The 17,060-nt window shown below is 36.6% G+C and overlaps 1 protein-coding gene across 17 annotated transcripts in view; it reads right to left on the bottom strand.

The window, feature by feature from the left end:
• AFTPH (aftiphilin) overlaps positions 1-17,060 on the bottom strand; it is a 65,395-nt gene that overhangs the window by 28,461 nt on the left and 19,874 nt on the right. For all 17 annotated transcript variants that reach the window (XR_015725204.1, XR_015725205.1, XM_087863457.1 and 14 more), the window contains one exon: positions 7,598-9,561. Coding sequence is in view for 15 of the 17 variants with exons in the window: in XM_087863457.1 (XP_087719583.1) it covers positions 7,598-9,529 (1,932 nt within the window). In the remaining 2 variants the exon portion in view is untranslated. The remainder of the gene's footprint in view (positions 1-7,597; positions 9,562-17,060) is intronic.

Genomic DNA, 17,060 nt, shown 5'->3' with positions numbered 1-17,060 from the left:
CTTAAACACTGTATTAAGCTGTCACCAAAGCAGTTCTAAGTTCAATTTCTAAAAATTTAGGAGCTTTGAGGGAGGAGAATATGTCTCATCTTGAATCTCCAGCACTTAGGTTCCTGTACAAGTTGATGAAGAAGGTTAGCTAGATCAGGGCGCACTAAATTTAAGAAACAAAACGAAACAAAACACAACACACTTCACTTTTATTCAAGACTGCAGGGGGCACATTTGTTCTACGTATGAAAGTGTGTCTTATAAACCATCTAAACCATTTTTGTACATAGGCTGGATATATTTATATTATCATAACAAGTATAAATAATAACTGAATCCCTTACATACTAGGTACTATGCTTGATACTTACATATATTACTTAATGAATCTTTTTAAAAAAAACCCCAAAGATAAGTATTATTGTTTCCAATATTACAGATGAAACTAAAGCTCAGGGAGATTAACCAACCACAGTCTCATGCTGGTACAGTACTCAGCAAGGATTTGATCCCAAGTCTGACTCCAAAGCCTACTCTTTTCACCAAATCATGCTTTTGTCCACTTTTGGTGGTCTTTCAAACATCTGTAGCCATTAGATAAGGGATTCAGCTGTTAACTGCTGAGGTGATGACTATACTTAAGAAAGCAATGATTTCATCTAACACTATAATTCATAGTTTTCAACAAAGCAAATTGTAAATTTTTAATCGAGTGCTGTACTGTAAATTAATGAGAAGGTGCCAAGTGCCCACACACTTAGCATACTAGTTAGCTGAGGTTACGGTAGTAACCAAATAGCAAACTAAATGAAATAATATTCACATTAATTACTTGACTTTCAAATGCCTTTAACTCCAAAGTCAAAGAAGAAAAGTAGTCAACAGTTCTCCCTTGAACTTGGACTTAGAGAACTGGTGACTGGTTAGCTGAGTATCAGTTATGTAACCAGTTCACACGTGCATCAAATTCTCAGCTTGGCAAAGAGCACCACATCTGGCAATTACACATTGTAAGAACTCGGGCTCTGATAAATCTGTAGAGTTGAAAGTCAAATGCTATTCAAGGCAGATGCCAGACTCCATTTTATTTTCTCTACTCACGTCCAGTGCTAGGACAAAGGAGGAGGGCATTAGTACTCAGAAGAGCTCCTAACCTGTCAACACTATTCTGAGAATGGAAACTAGCCCAAAGCAGCAGCTTTCCTCTCAAAATAGTTTGACACGTGAGTATATAGCCACAGCTGGAGGTACTCCCACACAAATTCTCATTTGCCCCCATTTTACTTTCTGCCATTCACCAAAAAATTCAGTTGGCAACACTATTTCTTTGCACCTTTAAAGACCATTTTCCAAGAAGTTCATTTCTGAGATTATTCAGTAACTTTATTGAGTGCTCAGTATATGCAAGACAATGTGGTAGTAAGCAGGTTTACACGCACAATTTCATTTTACCTTCAGAATGAGAGATTTTAAATAACTACTATTATTATTCTCTAAATCTAAGGTTCAGGTAAGTGACTAGTACAAGTCAGGCTGAAACCTGGATCTCAACCTCGCAGTGTGACTCCAAAGCGTTGCTTTTAAGCACTAAGCTATTGCCAGGCCCTATACTATTGCTAAGGCCCACAATAACTTTGGGCTCGTGAAAATGTTTTAAGAGCTAATATTAACATACTCATCTTTATACCAAGTTATAAAATAGAATTTTAAATATCTTTAATGTGTAAAACACATAAAGTCATATGTGGCCCTGACTACATTACTCTCAAAGGCACACTGGCTTTTATCTTTTCCAATTTTCTCATTTCTCATATATTTGTTTTCCTATCAGGGTCCTTTATTACCTTGAATGTCTCTGTAATAATAGTTACTGCTTTTTCAAACCTGATATGATTTCTGGGGAAACACAAATGATCAACTATCCAGTGGTTTAATTCATCAATGAGGGCAAAGCATCATGTATGAATTCACTTATACTCATTCTACAAATCTTATGTTTAGGGTAGGAGGTATATAAGCAGCCATTTCATTTCACCCACTGATGCAAACAAGTCATATTATCAAATGCAGAGTTTCCCAATTGGTAGGCCCCAGTCACAGATTACAAGTCTCCCCCAAATCCTGAAAGCTATACAGGGACAAACGGCGCTCCCTCTTCTGATGGTTAAATTTATGTGTCAACTTGACTGGGCCATGAAGTGCCCAGATGACTGGTCAAACATTATGCTGGGTATATGTGTGCGGGTGTTCCTGGATGAGATTAACATTTGAATTGGTAGACTGGGTAAAGCAGATTGTCTTCTCTAATATGAGTGAGCCTCATCCAATCTACTGAAGACAGCTTTAGGACTCTATTTGGGACTTCTCTGCCTCCATAAAGACATGAGCCAATCCCTTATAATAAGTCTCTCCTTCTATGCAAACCTCCCCCCCACCTCCCAGGCCATTCCCCCCCCCCCCTCCTGGTTCTGTTTCTCTGGAGAACCCTAATATATCTCTGTTTTATAAATGACTAAACTGGAGTATAAAAAGTATATTGAAAATCCCATTCAGTTTTCCAAAGGGGTGTGTAAGACCAGCACCTAGGATCCTAGACTCTGGTTCTTATGCCACTCAAATGCATATCTCCTTTAAAGTATCTTGTACTTAAGGTAATTCCTAAAATTCCTTCAACATATTTCTAGTTAGTTTTCTTTTCTTCCTTTGGAACAAAAGTTGATTAATGTTAATAGTTTTAACATTGATAGCATTAGATCTTGTTCTTAGTGGAAGTTTAGAAGAACATAAAATCCAGTGGGTAATTTAATCTTCCATTTAAGAGGTTACCTAATGCCTTGCCACCATTAAATATTAAGTAAGATATCAAGTACAATCTACAATTGTACACTTTGTCAATTCCCAATTTCAAGCTATAACGTAAGAAGAGTGACCAACTGTAATATTCACCATGCTCCAAAAAGATGGTGTGGCCCTTCTGCACAATTTCTGGATAAATTTAATAAAGTAGTTCTACCTATTCTGGAATTAAAGACCAGAATTTCCTGAGGGAAAAACAACAAAAGAAATTGCTATCCAGATACTTCAAGTAAGCAAAGAGCTATAAAGCCAAAATCTCAATTTCTTTCTTTAAGAAAAAAACTGAGATATAACTGACATATATTATATCAGTTTCAGGCATACAACATAATGATTTCATATGTATATACTGCAAAATGATTACAGTAAGTCTAGTTAACAGCCATCACCACACGTAGTTAGAAAATTTTCTTTTCTTGTGATGAGAACTTTTAAGATCTATTTTCTTAGAGATTTTCAAATATACAATATAGTATTATTAACTATAGTCACCATGCTATAAATTACATCTCCAAGACTTATTTATTTTATAACTTATTTATTTTATAACTGTATCTTTTGACCACTTAATTTATTTGGTTGCTTATTTCTGTTTTCAGTAATAAGTACAGGTTCATCCACAGAAAGGAAAACTTGCACAAATCTTAGGTAGATGATTAAATAAACAAAGATGAAAATGTAGGGTTAGTTAAGAGTCAGTCTGAGAATGCTTTCTGGTGAACAAACCAAAAATTTAATTTCAAAATAAAATAGGCCAAACTATTCATAATTCTCTTCCTTTTTCTTTTTGTGATACTCTTAATTTTTAAGGCTCTCAAAACAAATCTTCATCCAGTTATACTTTCCCAGTAGCATTATTAAGTAGATGGCTAATAAGAAAAAATTACTCATAGCTTCCTTTTCTATAGTCAATTAATATAAAGAGATTACTTACCAATTACCTAAATTCTCAAATAACATCCATAGCCAACATTTTAAAAATTTCATAAAAGCTCAGAGTTAAATGTAGTACTTAGAATATTAACCTCATTTACCATACATCTAAGAAAAAGTAATCTTGGTTATTTCAATCAAATTTCCTTTCTGGAATATTAACAGATTCAAAAAGGAAAGAAATAAAGGAATCTGGAAAAAAGGACTGCTTTGAAAATAAGGATTTTTTTTTTGTTATCATCATTTTGCTTTGACTCTTAGCCCAAAAAGCAAACAGTTTGGACCTCTCCTCCAATTTGTACAATAGAGATACCTCTACTTGTTTTCTACAATTTATAAGAATATTAACAAGAAAATGAAATACTGAGCTCTGGGTTCTCAGAAAAAAGTATTCACTGAAAGGGAAGAATATCTCTCAATAAATGGTCATGTATGGCTTTACATCAAGGCTTGAAACTCTGAGGCTCACTAGACCCACATTTGAGAATTAGTTTGACTAAGAACATTTTATAAGTTTGAAAGATGTCTTCTTGGTTGACTTTTAACTAAATAATAAATTATTACAATAAAGCTGCAACAATTAACTGTCCCTTGACCCAAGGAAGGTATATTTGATTAAAATATTAAGGTACCTTTTTGGTAGCCTGAAAAAAGGAAAGTACTAAAAAATAGGGACCCAGATCACATCACAGTGAAAACCAGAAATCTGAAAAGACAACTGCACCATTTGTCTCATTTCTCAAAACAAAGAATTGTTCCCCATGTTTGTTTAATTGAATTAACTGAACTATGAATTCTAAAAAACTCACAACATTCTGTCAAAGCAGAATTTGGACAAAATGACTTGAAGGCACTATTCTGTTCAGGACAGAATTACTGTATCCAGGTAAGATTCAAGAGAAATAAATCATTCTAAATTTTACCGTTAAAAACCTAATGTTCACTGTCATTTGGGGCTCCTGGGTAGCTCAGTCGGTTAAGCATTCAACTCTTGATTTCAGCTCAGGTCATGATCTCCTAGTCCTGAGATCGAGTGCTGTGTCAGTCTCTGCACTCAGCGGGGAGTCTGCTTCTCTCTCTTTCCCCCTTTCCTTCTGCCCCTCCCGACGCCTGTGTGTGCTCTCTAAAATAAAAAATCAATCTTAAAAAAAAAAAAAAAGAACCCAACGTTCACTGTCATTAATACGTGAGGACTTCTGTGCTGTCCCCAACACTGTAGCAAGTAGGAGAAACATTTTAGAAAAAATACCAGTGAATCTAATCCTCTCCTAGGGGACTTAGATTAACGTACTTTTCCAGCATATTCTGGAAAAGGAAGAAACTGAAGGCCACAAGTTGCCTTCACAACAGCAGGGTAAGAATGAAAATCACTTCCAATTCAGTCATTTAACTCAGCAGGGCTTACCCATTTCCCTACCTCAACTTCCTTCTAAACTTATCTTCCAGCCTCTTCCAACAATTTCTCCTTTCCAAAATCCATCTCTAAAGTCTACTCACTTTCCAAACCTATTAAGCAAAAATAAAAGTCTGAGGGCCAAGCCCAACAAATCTCAGGCAGTCTTAAATGTATTTTGCCACATCTATACAGTTTTTGCTCTATCTTTACAAAACAGAATCATACTACAAAACTTTTATTTTTCAGTGGATTTTTTTCATTCACTTTAAAATCTACTGTCATTTTATCTTCACAAAAGTCCCTTGAAGTGGATATTATCTCTCTTTTTTTTTTTTTTTAACAAACAACTGACTTCAGAAGTAACTTGTCCAAAATCATAAAGCTTGTAAGAGGCCGAGTCAAGATTCAAACTCAGATTTGTAAGATTATATGAAGCTTATATACTTTATTACCTCTTATATCCAGTTATCAAGTTGTAAATAACTTCAACTTGTGTAATGCAAAAAATTCCTTTTTAAAGTGGTCATACTTTAAAAAATTCATTATCTCATGTTAAATGTCTACAAGTTCTAGGGCTATAAAGATCACTGAATACCAGTGTCACCTTACAGTAAGATGAAACTAAATAGGAAAGGATTAGGTCAAAATCAACGGTCTTGGTTTTGCGTTATATAATTAGTTTACTCCTTGTTTAAAATGGAAACCTTCTACTTCGATAATAAATAACAGGAAAAATACACATTTGCCAAATCATATAATAACTGAATTAGCAAATTAAGCTATTCAGACACTCAAAGTCAAATGAAAAGTGATAAGCTGTTTCCACCACCTGGTAATACCATAATAATACCTTCATGTATCAAAGCAATGATGTATAACCATTTCAATTAACACTCAGACTTTGGAAATACTTCTAATTGAAAATGGTTTGCTTAGCAAAAGATAACTGAAAGAATATGCAGATTCTGATCTTGTTCTTAGTATCTTTAAAAGAAGCTGGTGATGGGGCGCCTGGGTGACTCAGCCATGAGGCGTCTGCCTTCGGCTCAGGGCGTGATCCCAGGGTCCTGGGATCGAACCCCGCATCAGGCTCCTCTGCTGGGAGCCTACTTCTTCTCCCACTTCCCCTGCTTGTGTTCCCTCTCTCGCTGGCTGTCTCTCTGTCATATGAATAAATAAAATCTTAAAAAAAAAAAAAAGAAGCTTGTGAGATAAGTGTTGCCTATACCAACTGTCACTACAAAGCAGTGATTTTCTAGGGAGTGCTCTTTTCAACACCTGCGGGGTTGAGGAGAAGTTAGGTTTAGCACAGGATACAACTTAGGATTGGGGAACAAGCTGGATATCAAACTGCATCTCTAGGAGCTACTTTAGGTCAAAATAAATCTTAGTGAATCTTCTCAAAGAGTCTGGAACAGAAAAGGATAAAGTATAGGCGCTGGGGGGTAAAAATATTCTCTCCGACACACCTACTCCCCAAGAAGTGTAAACAGAAATGTACGTTTGCAGGAAATTATAAGCAAATAAATACAGCCACAGTAAGTCAACCCATGACTGCTTCTTGTTCTAGGTCTAACCCTTAATTCTTCTCATACTCTCATCCCAGGTCTTTAGTTGCTGTCAAATTATGAAGTCCAAATCCACTTTGTTCAAATTCTCTTTCCATCCTTCAATTCCTTACAGCCTTCAGCAGGTGCTGAGGTTTCAAATTCTGCTTGCTCTCTCCTGCACTCAAAACTGTACTTCAGGGGCACCCGGGTGGCTCAGCTGGTTAAGTAGCTGGCTCTTGATTGTGGCACAGGTTGTGATCTCAGGGTCCTGGGATCAAGCTCCTCCCTGGTCAGGTTCTGCGAGGAGTCTGTTTGAAGGTTCTTTCTCTTTCTTTCTCCCTCTTCCTCCGTCCCACCCCTAGCTCGTGCACATGCACAGGCTCTCTCTCAAATAAATAAATCTTAAAAAAAAACCTCACAACAGACTGTACTTCAATTTCCTAGGTCTTTTGGTGGGCAAAATGAAGGGACATTATTTCTGAAACTTTAAAAAAAAATCTTCTGTATCTCAGTTTAACGTTCTAAAAAATCACTGGAAAGGTAAAAACTGAAGGATTCATTGGATAGTTAATTACCTAATTAATGAATTTTTACATAAGTGGTATTTATGTTAATCAAAAAACCAAGCTGACGAATTTCTGTAAATATTAAACTCACTGAGATAAAGAAAAAGCTTACTAAGCATTACTCACTATAGGACTGTCTACTAAAGTTTACCAAAGGGTCGTGAAAAACGTAACTAATCTACAAATCAAGCAAGCATGATGTATCGTAAGAGATTCCTTCAACAGGTACCCAATCTAAAAATACTTTCAGAAAAGTCTTCACAGCAATTAATATATCATACAAAATAGGGAAAATCAGTAAATACCTGAACTGAAGTGGCTGTTTCCTGTAAATGGCCACCAGCAACTGCTCCTTTGGAAGCTACTGAAGGGACACTGTGCATTTTGGGGGTTCCTGGAGTATCAATCTTTTCATCTGTCCTATGTGACTGCCAGGCTTCCTTTCGATGGTGAGATTCAGTAGCCTGCTGGTCTCCAAAAGCAGCCCAAGAGCAACTATCTTTCTGTCCATCCTCAAAAGCATTCCAATCTACAACTTGGCTAGGCCCAGCTGAACTGAAGTCTGCAAAATCATCGGAGTCTTGAAAAGCACTGCAGTCATCTCGAATATTTGGCACAGAATCGAAATCTCCAAATTCACCTTCTTGCCCAATTTCCAGTTTTGAAACAGGATCAGTGCCTGTCCCGGTAGACTCTCCTCCCAACTTACATTCCTCTGATAAACCATCAGAAGTCTGCTTTAGGTCAGACTCAGTGAATATAATTTCATCTTGGCAAGAAACAGTATTTGTATCCCCAAATTCTCCAAAGTCATCACCTGGTTCACTAAAATGTGGAAAGTGCTCTGAGGACTCTTCAAAAGTGATATCGCTCATTGAATCTTGAGTACCAGAAACAAAAGGTGGAGTCGTGCCACTGGCTGTGCCGAAGTCACCAAACTCATCCTCATTAGTATCGTTGCAAGTCACAAAGTCGTTACTACTATCACCATTTTTTACACTTATAGAATCATCCAGAACATTTTCTTCTGTAGGATCAAAGCTGGGGCTTTGGGAATAAGTAAACTTTCTACTTTCTTCTTTGGAAGAACCAACTTCATCATCAGCATCAGAAGTTTTAGCAGAATCCATACATAGGTCAGCACACTCGGAAGTAAACAAATCAAGTTTTTCCTCAGTTTTACACTCTTCTCTCATACTGGCTTCTGAATTATCAGCTGAGTCTGCCAAATTCCACGGCTTTGACTGAACACTTGCTTTTAAAAATTCATCCTGTTGCAATGTTGGAAGGCCTTGTTTTTCAGTACTGAAACCTCTGGTACTCATTATGCTTATTTCTGAAACACAAACCTGATCTTCTCCATCCATGTCTCCTTTATCATCAAAACTTCTACCCAAAGACACTGCTTTTACAGAATTCAGTTCACTGACTCTATTAATTTTATTGTTTTCCTGAATGGTTAATGCCTCTCTATCATTTAAAACTTCACATCCTATTTCTTCTAGTTGTATCCTTTCCTTTTTGGAAAATGTGGCAAAATCTGCAAATTCCTCAGCAGGACTAGGTGCACAGTCTAAGTTATACTCAGTACTATGAGTGCTAAGAGGCTTTCTTCCTTTTGAATTGGCTACAGTGTCCAGATCATCTGTTCCCTGAGGATTTCCAGTTTCCAGTACTGCAAACCCATTTGTTAGAATCTCCAGACAAGGAGGCTTTTCACCATTGCAGCTCTCTAACTGCTTGTTTTCATGAACAACATTCACATCAGTTCTAAAATCTCCTGGAGAGAAACTTTCTGGTGTTTCAACATTCTGTCTTTGCTTCACTATAGTATTTAAATCTCTGGGACTTTCTATGCCATCAATGGAAGTATCTAAAGTTTTAGATGAAATTATTTCTTTGCTGGTGGTAGAGAGTAAAACATCAGACTGTCCTTTTACAGGAGAAGAAAGTTCAGCTGTGATGTCTTTATCATTACCATTTTTAATGGACTTAAAGCTAGTAAGGCTATCTACATTTTCTGAGAAATCATGAATTGGCATAAAATGGTTTGAAGGTACAAACTCTTCCTTGGGACGAGTATAATCTGGTGTATCAAAATCAACAAACCCTACACCAGAAGGGCTAACTTCTGAAAACCCACCAAATTCCCCAAATTCATCGTCATCGTCATCCTCGGCTCCATTGTCTAGTGGTGGTGGGGATGAAGAGTACATTCGAATGATGTCTGGCTCCATTATTCAATTGCTTTCAAATAATTAATTTACACCTGAAAAAAAAGAACAGATTTTTTTTTTTTTGGAGGGGATAGATTACATATAATAAAGTCTTTCAAAGTTCTCTCAAAGCTATTTCAAAACATGCAAATTTACAGTGCTCTGTTTTGTACCTTTTAAATTATTAGGTGAGATTACTTTACACAGCTATAATGGCAAAAAAAAATCCTCTTTTCCAGTTCCAGTGTATGTTTCCAAGAACACTGGTATTACATTACTGAATTTGAGGTTTCCAAAAACGTCTGAATAATCACAAAAGTATTATCTGCAAAATTCTATCTTGGGGAACTTGTTTGTTCTCTTCTTCCCAGTCCACTGGGGATTCGGGGCCTGCCTTATTGATTTGTATGACTTTATAAACAAGACATGAAAATTTTATCTCTAATAATTACTACAGATATGTTTCTCACTTTGCTTTTCAATGTTTATTTCTGACGCAAGTTAATTTTTTTTAAATAGACTTTTTAGAGCAGTTTTTTTAGAGCAGTGTTAGGTTCACTGCAAAACTGAGCAGGAACAGTGGATTGCTATAGATTCCCCACCCCCATTCATGCATAGCCTCCTCTATTATGAACATCCTACACCAGAGTGGTCTGTTTGTTACAAATGATGAACCTACATTGACACACATCATCACCCAAAGTCCATAGCTTATATTAGGGTTTGCTCTCGGTGGTGTACATTCTGTGGGTCAGGACAAAAGCATAAATTATGTATCCACCATTACAGTACCACAAAGAGTAATTTCAATGCCCTGAAAATCCTCTGTTCCACCCATTCATCCCTCCCTCTCCCCTGCCCTGGCAACCACTGACCTTTTTACTGTCTCCATAGTTTTGCCTTTTTTGGGATATCATACAGTTGGAATCACACAGTATGTCACATCGTATGTAGCCTGTACATACTGTATGATTGGTTCTTTCCCTTAGTAACATGCATCTAAGCCTCCTCCACGTCTTTTCATGGTTGATAGCTCATTTTCTTTTTTAGCGCTGAATAATATTCCATTGTCTAGATGTACTCCAGTTTATTTAAGTCATTTTAAAAAATAATTTTCAATACTGAAATCATTTCTGACTTAGAGTAAGCTGCAAACACAATATAAAGTTCTCATGTATACCCCCCCAATTTCCCACAATGATAGCATGGTAAATAATGATAGTACATGACCAAACCAGAAAACTGACATCAGTACAACACTATTAGCTACAGACCTTATTTAGATTTCACCAGTTTTCTGTATGTGGTTCTGTGAAATTTTATCACACGTGCAGATTAGATTCAAATAACCACCACTATTAATTGGGGTAAGAACTGCTGCAAAAATAGTTCAATAATATTCATCTATATAAAGAAACTCCCTTGTGTTACCTCTCGATATTCACACCCTCCCCAAAGCCCTAACTTGTGCCAGCCACTGATCTATTCTCCATCACTATACTTTTGCTACTTCACAAGTATTATGTACATGGAATTACACAATATATAATTCTTCGAAGTTGGTTTTTTTTCACTCGGCTTAATGCCCCTGAGATCCATTCATGTTGTTGCATGTCAAGAGCTCCTTCTTTTTTATTGCCAACTAGTCCTCCACTGCATAGCTGTGCCACAGTTTGTTTCTCCATTCACTCAATGTAGGACATTTGGATTATTTCTAATTACAAATAATTACAAATACAGCTGCTATGAATATTTATGTACAGACTGTTCCCTGACCATGAGTTTTTAATTCTCTAAGATAAATTCTCAGGAGTGCAATGCTTGGTTACAATAAGTTTAACTTTATAAGAAACAGCCAAACTGTTTTCCAAAGTTAATTTTTAAGGGGACAAATTGATCAACTTTTCTTAGTAATTTTCATTATTTTGCTTTCATATAAGCTTGAGATTTAATATTCACTTTTAGTTTTTTCTTTTAGTTGTTTTCTTTGCATTTAGTTTTTTTTTTAATTTAAATTGATCATTAGTTTCTGATGTAGTGTTTGATGATTCATCTGCATTTAGTTTTTAATACATCCAGAATTTATTTTGGTATATGGTCTAAGGCAAAGGTCTAAGTAATTTTTTTTCTAAAGAGCCAAACAATTATCATAATCCCATTTACTGAATAATCCTTCCTATACCCATTAGTTTATGATATCTTCTTTCTATATACATTTAACTCTCAAATGGAATCTATGTCTGGGTTATCCTATTCCTTTGTAATAAAAAGTCAAAAGGGCCACAAGACAGATTTACATTAAAAGTAAAGGGAGAATTAACAACAAAAGTCCTAGAATAAAACCAGACCATAAATTGATACTTTCAATGAACTGAAGCCCAAGGAATATTTCCTGCAATTCACAGTTGCAAAATTAGATACATGAAGAAAATATTTTACTACACAATTCAACCAGTTTTGTAAACTCAAAAAATAAAACAACCACTTTCTTCCAACTCTCAGAATAAAATTTCATAAGATCTTCCAGCTATAGGGAGAAGGTACCTTAGAAACCACTTAATTTAATTAGATATGAGGAAAAAGAGGCCTATTGGTAAGCAACTTTCCTAAAGGTCATACAGCTGGTTAGTAGAGAATGGCTTCAGAATTTTGAAAAGGATCTTTGAGGTCAATGACTGGTCAGTCACTGAGAGTTATTTGAAAGAAATTGAACAAGTCATAAAAAAAAGAAAAAAGACTCCATTGTAATGTATCTATTTTAAACTGCCCTCCTTACAAAATCAGCATCATAAAGAAGAAAATGATGGCTTTACTTCTGAAATACCTTCTTTTCTGCTGATTTAAGAGAAAAGGCAGATAACAGTAAAAGATACATATAAACCCTATTTTCCTCCTTTGTCCAGAGTCCTGATAACCCCTTCCAATGCTTAGGTATACAGGGTAATTTGACCTCTAATGGTTTCCCTGTGATTATGATTTCTATTTTTAAAAATACTGATTGTTAATGAGTGTGTGGAGAAAAGGACATTTGCACACACATACTGCTGGTGGGTGTGTAAATTGTTAGAAGGCTTCCAGAACGCAATCTGGCTATACTATACAAACTGTTTTTTTTTTTTTCTTAAAAACAAAACAAAATGCTCCAAAGGGATTACTTAAGCAAATCATGCTTTGTCCTTCCAATAGGATACTATGTAGCCATTGATATTATGATTCCTTTTTTTTTTTTTAATTTAAAAGCATTCACAATATTGGCAACATGTCAAAAGGACACAAAAGCCAGCCTGAAGGGATTCTTAGTGGTAAAATCAGTGAAAACTTGAGCATCAAAATAAAGATAATATTGGGGGGCGCCTGGGTGGCACAGCGGTTAAGGGTCTGCCTTCGGCTCACGGTGTGATCCCAGCGTTATGGGATTGTGCCCCACATCAGGCTCCTCCGCTGAGAGCCTGCTTCTTCCTCTCCCACTCCCCCTGCTTGTGTTCCCTCTCTCGCTGGCTGTCTCTATCTCTGTCGAATAAATAAATAAAATCTTTAAAAAAAATAAAGATAATATTGGATTATAATCCACTGAATAAAAGAATCAAGTGTCAGTCCTCAGATATAAACATGTAAGAGATACTGCAGTTTCAAAGTATCTCCCCACAATATACTCAGTTACAAAGAAAAAAGTGTAACTTTACAGTGGTGGAGGCTGACACTTCATCAAATGATCAAAGTGAACGTCATTAGCAATGGGAATACTGAAATCATGCATCACCTGACAAGATGCAGTAAGAACACAGGATCACTCCTGGAATATTCCTGCCCAAAATACACAACCTGAACCTATTCATGAGGAAACTTCAGACAAATTCAAATTGAGAGACAGTCTACAAAACAACTGGCCTGTAATCTTCAAAAGTATCAATGTCATGAAAATTAAGGAAAAGTTTAAGAACTCTTCCAAATTAAAGATGACTAAAGAGACATGACAAGTAAATTCAACACTTGATTTTCAACTGGCTTCCCTTTCTATAGAGGTCATTATTGGGACAACCGTGAAACCTGAATAGAGTCCAAGGAGCAACGTGTTGATGCTAATTTCTTGATTTTGAGGGCAGTATTGTGGTTATGTAAGAGAATGTCTTTGGTTGTCAGAAATGCACACTAACATCCTTGGGAGACAGGACATCAGGTTGGTAACAGTCTCAAATTATTCTGGAAAAAGATTATTTGTACCGAACTTGCAACTTTTTCTATGTTTGTGATCATCTCAAAATGAAAATGAAAAAATTAAAAGCATTCAAGATTTATGTTTGCATTTAAAGGTGCACATTGTATAATAAATATGTGCTACTTATATAGTATCTTATTTTTAAAAATTGTGGCAAAATATACATAAAATTCACTATTTAAAAATATAAAAAATTACTGTTTTAACCATTTTAAGTGTACAGTTCAGTGGCATTAAGTACATTCAAACTGTTGTGCAACCATCACCACCCATCTTTAGAACTTTTTATCTTCCAAAATATTAAAATGTTTTCTGTACTCATTTTTATTTATTTTTTTATTTTTTATTTTTTTTTAAGATTTTATTATTTATTTATTTATTTGACAGAGAAAGACAGCCAGAGAGAGGGGGAACACAAGCAGGGGGAGTGGGAGAGGAAGAAGCAGACTCCTAGCAGAGAAGCCTGATGTGGGGTTCGATCCCAGAACGCTGGGATCACGCCCTGAGCTGAAGGCAGACGCTTAACGACTGAGCCACCCAGGCACCCCTCTGTACTCATTTTTAAAAACAGATTTTATTATTTATTTGAGAGAGAGACACACACACATACACACAGAGACTCCACACTGAGCATGGAGCCCGCGTGGGGCTTTATCCCATGACCACGAGATCATGACCTGAGCTGAAACCAAGAGTCGGATGCTTAACCAACTGAGCCACCCAGGTGGCCCCGTTTTTCTGTATTCATTAAACAGTAACTCCCCATTTTCCCTCTTCCCAGCTCCTGCAACCAGCATTTTATTTTATCTCCATGTACTGGACCACTCTAGGTACCTCATATAAGTGGAATTACACAGTAGTTGTCCTTTTGTGACTGGTGTATTTCACTTAGCATAATGTCCTCAAGGTTTATACATTTTGTGTAGCATCCTTTTCAAGGCTGAACAGTATTCCACTGTATGCATATACTATCATCTGTTGGCAGACAGCTGGGTTGCTTCTACCTTTTGGCTACTGTGAATAATGCTGCTATGAACATAGGTGTACAACATACCTTATCTTTTTTTTAACTTTTTGTTTGGAAACAATAGATTAATATAAACTTGCAAAAATAGTAGACACCTGCACACCCTTTACCTAGCTCCCCCTAATGGTTAATCTTATACAGTTCTAGCACAATAGCAAACCTGGAAATTAACCATGTTGGCACAGAACTATTAACTAGACTACAGACCTTATTCAGTCCTCACCTTTATAAAAAACAAAAACAAAACTTGCATCCACTTGTGTTTGTGTGTAGTTCTGTTCAATTTTATCCCATATACAGATCAGTGTAACCACAACTATCAAGATACAGAACTGCTCCCTCTCTCGCACCCCATCCCTGGGCAACCACTGACCTGTTTTCTGTCTTCACAGTTGTAATTTCAAAAGTGTTATGTAAGTGAAATTATACAATATGTAACCTCTTGAAGGTAACTTTTTTCACTAAGTATAATGCCCTTAAGGTCCATCCTGGTTATTGCATGTATCAGTAGCTCAATTATTTTTATTGCTGAGTAGTATTCTATGGTACAGATACACGAGTTTGCTCAACTACTCATCAAATGACATATGGGTTATTTCCTATATTTTATTATTATAAGTAGTACATAAACTACATTAATAATATACGTACCAGGGGCATATTTAAATAGTATACATATTAAAGATGCTAACAACATTAATGTACAGGTTTTTGTGTTAACCTAAGTTCTTATTTTCTGGGATAAGTGCCCAAAAGTGTGATTACTGGGTTCTACGGTAAGTGCACGTGTAGTTTTCTAAAAGCCTGCCAAACTATTTTTCAGAGTGCTGTACCATTTTACCTTCCATAATACTTCACTTTTTTTGTTTTTTTAAAGATTGTATTTCTATTTATTTGTCAGCGAGAGAGAGAGAGAGAGAGAGCATGAGCGCACAAGCAGGGGGAGCGGTAGGCACATGGAGAAGCAGCCTCCCTACTGAGCAAGGAGCCAGATGAGGGATACGGGACTCGATCCCAGGACCCTGGGATCATGACCTGAGCCAAAGGCAGATGCTTAACCGACTGAGCCACCCAGGTGCCCCCATAATACTTTACTTTTTAAAGAACCATGTGTGATGTTTCTTATTAGAATCTGTTCACGGTTAACCTACTGCTTTTCCTAAAACTTTTCATTGTTTGAAAAATGAAATATTTTCCTTGGTTCAGGCTTATTTCAAACTCAGATGTCAAGGAAATACCAAGATCTGAATCAGAAAGTTTGTGATCAAACCAACAACACAGAAAATAGTTTTCCTGTCACATCTTGAAAAAGTACTCTCTTTCTCCTTCTAGATGCAACAGGCTCTGTCAGCCTCCCAGACTATGAATGTTTCCTTCTTTCTCAAAACTGTGTCACCTACTGATGGGAAGAACTTGGGCTACACATTCCCCTTCAGCGGGTCTTGGCTTTGGTCCATTCATCCTTCAAAAATCTTAGAGAATGCTACTCTCAAGTTCCAGTCAAGAATGACAACCAGCCAGTGTGGAGGAAGCTTGAACTTTCCAAAATTTTCCAACTCAGTAAAATTTGTTAGTTGAAGTATTATTTGTTTTTTGTTTTTTTTTTTTAAAGATTTTTATTTATTTATTCAACAGAGATAGAGACAGCCAGCGAGAGAGGGAACACAAGCAGGGGGAGTGGGAGAGGAAGAAGCAGGCTCATAGTGGAGGAGCCTGATGTGGGACTCGATCCCATAACTCCAGGATCACGCCCTGAGCTGAAGGCAGACGCTTAACCGCTGTGCCACCCAGGCGCCCCAAGAAGTATTATTTAATTGTTAACTGAAGTATTTGTATGATGAATTAGCATAGGAAGTTTGACTTAGACAAATCCCCCCCCTTTTTTTTTTACACAGAAAATATAGACTTTAAATAGCTATTCCTACTTAACAGGAAAAAGGGATAGATGAGCTACTTTAATGCTGTGCCTGGCACAAAGCGACCTTAATAAATGTTTCTTCATCCTTCTTAATGCACTACGTATTCCACACCACAAGGAGTTCTAATCAGTTGTCTAATTTCTTTATAATCTTAACAAGCACATGCACAGGTGCGTGTGTGTGTGTGTGTGTGTGTGTGTGTGTAGAAGGGTGTGTTCAAATTCCCATTTTTATGCCTGCTTATTCCAAGACCCCTTAAACAAGTAATTGTTTAAACAAGTAATGGGGGTATCTAGGAAAGGGTCAAGTCATAGTATACACAAACAGTAGACATGGGGCTTTCATGCTTGGGTAATAAACGGGGTAACCTGAAGTTAGTTAGAGCATGCA

Source organism: Ursus americanus, chromosome 7 (assembly GCF_024610735.1).
Source record: "Ursus americanus isolate L20-20 chromosome 7, mUrsAme1.1.p, whole genome shotgun sequence".
In the NCBI taxonomy this organism is placed as follows: Eukaryota; Metazoa; Chordata; class Mammalia; order Carnivora; family Ursidae; genus Ursus; species Ursus americanus.
This window is presented reverse-complemented; position numbering and strand designations above follow the sequence as displayed.